Here is a 5,280-nt window from a genome sequence, read left to right as displayed (position 1 = left end):
AACAGGGGTCTCCCCACCTATGCCATTTTCTCTCCTGCAGGCAGGGTACTTTCTCACTGGAACTCCTGGGTTTTCACTGTTTAATGGAGTCTCTTAAGGAATCGCAGCAGTGAAAATGGGGATTTAAAATTTCTCCTCTTTGCTTAGGTAACACTAGACGTTTTTTAAAAAAGCTGCCTTCCCTCAGCTAGGGCTTAGATCTGCATGAATAAAGCGTTTATTCGCCAGCAAAAAGCAACGGTCATGCTGCGATAACAAATCAAACCCCCCACGCTGGGGAGGCGATGGCGCACAGACACGAACATCCCAACTACGCAACAGGATCATTCTGCAAATGTACTCGGGAGCTGCGTTTGGAGGTTTTTTCCCTTACTCTATTTTTTTTTCCTTCTTTTTTAATAACTCCGGGCACAGGCAGCTGTTCGCATTTTCAAAGCCTGCTCAGAAAGCAGCCAGTTAATTTTAGTTTGCTCGGGCCACCCTGAGCGAGCTGCCCACCCCCCGCTTCCCGGCTGCGCGGGGCAGCGCGGGGGGTGGGGGCCGCGGGCGGCTCCTCCCGGCCGGGCCCGGCGGGGATGGGAAAAGTTGTTCCCAACTTTTTTTCCCCCTGGTGCGAGCTCCTCCCCCTCCCCTCCCCCAGCGCGGCCCCGCCCCCCAGCGCGGATTGGCGGGCGGGCGGCGCGGGGCCCCGCCCCCGGCGCGGTTTGTGAATGGGGCCGGCGGCGGGGGCGGGGCCCGCGCGGAGCTGCGCCTTTTTTGTGTGCCGGCGCGGCCGCGGGCCGAGAGCCGCGGTGGGAGCGGGCGGTGTCGGCGGGGCCGCGGGCGGAGCCGAGCCAAACGAGCCGAACCGGGAGGCGCACGGCTACCCCGGACGCACAGCCCGCAGCGGTGTCCGTCGGGAGCGGAGCGCAGCCAAGCCGCGGGGAGGATCGCGCAGTAATTGGATTTTAAAAGTTATTTAAGCCCCGAAGTAAAATACACGGCTCAGCCGGGCGCGATAATAATCCATTTAGCCGTAACCCAAATCCCCGGGGCCGTGCAGTCGCGCAGGGAGCAGCGCCTCCGCCTCGCCGCCGCCGCGGGACCCTGCGCGGAGCTGGCCAGAGCCGTCGCCGGGCTACACTCGCGCCTCCTGTTTCGCCGCCGCCGCCTTCTCCGGGGAGAGCAGCTCCGGAAACTTTCGCCCAGAGTAGCGCCGCCACCGCTCTGTGAGCGCCGCCGCGTCGGAGCCGAGGAAAAAAGTCGCGGAGGTCCGGCGTGGAGCCGCGTTCCTTCCACCGCCGCGCTCCTGCCCCGCCGAAGGGGCCCCGCCTCCGCCCTCTGGTCGCTGATGCCCCTGGGGCGCCGCGCCGGCCGGCTCTGAAAGACTCCCCGAGGCTCCTCAGGTCCCCGGCCGCCCCGGCGATGCAGGCTGGACGAGAATGCGGCGGAGCGGCTGCCGCCGGCTGCCCCTTGCTGGGGCTGGCCGCGCTGCTGGCCGCGCTGCTGGGGACCCCCGCGGGTGCCACGGCGCAGCAGTACCACGGCGAGAAGGGCATCTCCGTGCCGGACCACGGTTTCTGCCAACCCATCTCCATCCCGCTCTGCACGGATATCGCCTACAACCAGACCATCCTGCCCAACCTGCTGGGCCACACCAACCAGGAGGACGCAGGGCTGGAGGTGCACCAGTTCTACCCGCTGGTCAAGGTGCAGTGCTCGCCCGAGCTGAAGTTCTTCCTCTGTTCCATGTACGCGCCGGTGTGCACCGTGCTGGAGCAGGCCATCCCACCCTGCCGCTCCCTCTGCGAGCGGGCCCGTCAGGGCTGCGAGGCCCTCATGAACAAGTTCGGCTTCCAGTGGCCAGAGCGGCTTCGCTGCGAGAACTTCCCCGTTCACGGTGCGGGTGAGATCTGCGTGGGGCAGAACACGTCGGATGCCCCACCAGGACCTGGTGGTGCGGCGGGTCGGGGGATCACTGCCCACCCCACAGCTGGCTACCTCCCTGACTTTCTTACCCCACCACAGCCACCCTCTGGCTTCTCCTTCTCTTGCCCGCGGCAGCTCAAAGTGCCCTCCTACTTGGGCTACCGGTTCCTGGGGGAGCGGGACTGCGGAGCCCCCTGTGAGCCAGCCCGGCCCAATGGGCTCATGTACTTCAAGGAGGCAGAGGTGCGATTTGCCCGGCTGTGGGTGGGCGTGTGGTCTGTGCTTTGCTGCGCCTCCACCCTCTTCACCGTGCTCACCTACCTGGTAGACATGCGTCGTTTCAGCTACCCGGAGAGGCCCATCATCTTCCTCTCGGGCTGCTACTTCATGGTCGCCGTGGCCTACGCAGCAGGCTTTTTGCTGGAGGAGCGGGTGGTGTGTCTAGAGCGCTTCTCTGAGGATGGCTACCGCACCGTGGCCCAAGGTACCAAGAAAGAAGGCTGCACCATCCTCTTCATGATCCTTTACTTCTTCGGCATGGCCAGCTCCATCTGGTGGGTCATCCTGTCCCTCACCTGGTTCCTGGCTGCTGGCATGAAGTGGGGCCATGAGGCCATTGAGGCCAACTCCCAGTATTTTCATCTGGCTGCCTGGGCTGTGCCCGCTGTCAAAACCATCACCATCTTGGCCATGGGGCAGGTGGATGGGGATGTACTCAGTGGGGTGTGTTACGTAGGTATCTACAGTGTGGACTCGCTGAGGGGCTTTGTGCTGGCGCCTTTGTTTGTGTATCTCTTCATTGGCACTTCCTTCTTGCTGGCTGGCTTTGTGTCCTTGTTTCGCATCCGCACCATCATGAAGCACGATGGCACCAAGACGGAGAAACTGGAGAAGCTGATGGTGCGCATTGGTGTCTTCAGCGTCCTCTACACGGTGCCTGCCACCATTGTACTGGCGTGTTACTTCTACGAGCAGGCCTTCCGTGGCACCTGGGAGAAGACATGGCTCCTCCAGACCTGCAAAACGTACGCGGTGCCCTGTCCCAGCCACTTTGCCCCTATGAGCCCAGACTTCACTGTCTTCATGATCAAGTACCTCATGACCATGATTGTTGGGATCACGACTGGCTTCTGGATTTGGTCTGGCAAAACCCTTCAGTCCTGGCGACGCTTCTACCACAGACTCAGTACCGGCAGCAAAGGCGAGACGGCAGTATGAGACCCCCGTCCCCTCTGGCACACACACTCTCACACATGCATACACGCAGAGGATACTCAGCATAGGGCTAGGGCAATAGTTCCCTGAAGAGGGAGGAAGGGAGGCTTTTCCAAACTTTTTCTTCCTCACAGAAAGTTCGAAAAAAACCCAAATCATTGCATAAAGGATCAGTCAAACTATTTCCAGTGGTGCTTATGACCAGCTAAGTGGGAGAGGACAGAAAAAGAGGCCACTGTTGGGGCAGGAGAGTCCCTCATCCAGAAGTCTCCTTACTTCTCTCCTGCTACTCCTGTCGAGGAAGAGAAAGTCCAACCCAACTAAAATCATCTTGCCTTGCTTTGGACAAGAGGGAGGGGAAGCCAGATCTGTTGAGCCACCCCGCCAAGAAGTAACCAAATGCTCTGTGAATTGCCGGGGCCAAGCTGCAGCCTGGGCAGGGTGACTCCCGAGCCTGAGCTCGCTGCCTGCTCCTTCCAGCTCGGCAGAGCCATCACGTGAGTACTGCACAGCCGCCTCCAGCCCGATCGTGTGCTGGGGAGATGCCTCTGTTCTATCAGCTCACAAGTTCCTTTTTACCTCAGCGATACCTGTTGTAATTGTTTTAAAGTAAAAATTTGGCCCTCAATCTGTTGTTCTTGCTGCTGTGGGGAAGGAGGGGGTTGCTATTCCACACCCTGAAAAGAAATGACTTGTTGCTTTTCACAGAAGGCTTTTCCCCCTTGCCTTTGTTCTAGGAGACAAAGGGGGTAACAAAAGTGTTTTCTATGTAGAAAGGCATAAGCATGGGATCGGTTTTTATGGGCAAACTAACAAAAAGAAGTCGTTGAGGTTCACCCTTGGATGTGAGGAGCTCACAGAAATAAACATTCCTTTTATGAAAAAAGGAGGAGGCAGGATGTTTTCCTACCATTCAATATGGGTCACTTTTCTAAGCTGAAGGAAATGCAAGATTTAGAGGGCAATAAGAGCTTACCTGAGACCACCTGCCAAAACAAGAGCTACTAAAATATGTAACGTAAAGATAGGAAATTTTTTTTCCTTCCCATAAACCTGCTTTCTCTCCTGCTCTGCAGTGAGCTCACTGCAGAAAAAAAATCAGTACACAGCCGGATTCTGGGGACAGGAGGGATCGTTTTGGCTCACGATGGACCCTTTGCCCTGCTCCTCAGGTTCCCTGAGCTGCATGGCAATGATTCTTGGTGCAGGTGGGGGGGCTGGGGTTGGCGTTTAAAATCAAGTAGTTACTGCAAGTGAGGAGCCTTCTCATTTCAGCTAAAACACAGCTGTTTGAGTTTCCAGTGATCAGACTTTGAAGGAAAAGCATTCAAAAATTTATCATCAAATGCATTGTTTTCTTTTTGAAATGTGACAGATTTTTCTATTCTGAAAATTTTTATGTTGACTTGTTCATATTTTATTTTTTGCATACTACTTTACCTTTATATTCACTGAAGGGTTGTTTTTATAACTATATGTGTGTGTGTGTATATTCTTGCCTAAGGACAAAATCGGACATTCTGGATTTTTGGCAAGTCTCCACCCTATAGCTGCTCTTCATGTTTTTGGGGGGGAAATGTCTAGAATAAAACTTTAAAAAGAAAAAACCTGTCCAGGGTGAGGGGGCAGACTGCTGCTGTCTGAGGGTGTACCAGTAGTCTGAGCATGAGGAATGGGCCCATCAGCCAAATCCTTCAGTGGCTCTGATGTCAGACTCGCAGGGCTTGGTTTGTCTTTTATAATGTGCACATGGAAGAAAAAAAACAACTGTGTCAGACAAGTGCAGTATGTATATTTTGTAAATCTCATTTTTGTAAGAAAATATGTATTTATGTTTTTACTTGATTTTTTTTGAAGGTCTGTATGAGGCCCTGCTTCACCCCATGTACAGATCACTAAATAAATAATTTTTAATACAAGGGCTCTAATGATGTTTTTTCCATCTTTGAATACTTGGCAGGTTTTAGAATGGGGAGGAAGCTCTGAAAAGTGGTGTCTTCTCCCCCACTTCGTTATGGATAATGCAAGAGACTTTTGGGTGAATGCAGGCTGGAAACTCAGCTGTGGCTTGAAACGGTTCGTTCTGATTACCAGCCCCTCACAACAGGAGAGCACATTTTGAGACAGCTGGTTTCAAATGTCTGCCCTCACTTGAGG

At 55.2% G+C, this 5,280-nt stretch overlaps 1 protein-coding gene across 1 annotated transcript; it reads left to right on the top strand.

The window, feature by feature from the left end:
• Positions 1-826: 826 nt before the first annotated feature.
• FZD7 (frizzled class receptor 7) lies at positions 827-5,042 on the top strand. Its single transcript, XM_063162384.1, has one exon. It carries the CDS (start codon positions 1,405-1,407, stop codon positions 3,124-3,126), a length of 1,722 nt encoding a protein of 573 aa, XP_063018454.1. The 5' UTR covers positions 827-1,404; the 3' UTR covers positions 3,127-5,042.
• Positions 5,043-5,280: the final 238 nt, after the last annotated feature.

The sequence above is a fragment of the Melospiza melodia genome, chromosome 8, assembly GCF_035770615.1.
Source record: "Melospiza melodia melodia isolate bMelMel2 chromosome 8, bMelMel2.pri, whole genome shotgun sequence".
In the NCBI taxonomy this organism is placed as follows: Eukaryota; Metazoa; Chordata; class Aves; order Passeriformes; family Passerellidae; genus Melospiza; species Melospiza melodia.
This window is presented reverse-complemented; position numbering and strand designations above follow the sequence as displayed.

Coding starts and splice junctions, on each gene's coding strand:
- FZD7 (XM_063162384.1), top strand. CDS start 1,405: ATGCAGGCTGGACGAGAATGCGGCGGAGCGGCTGCCGCCGGCTGCCCC.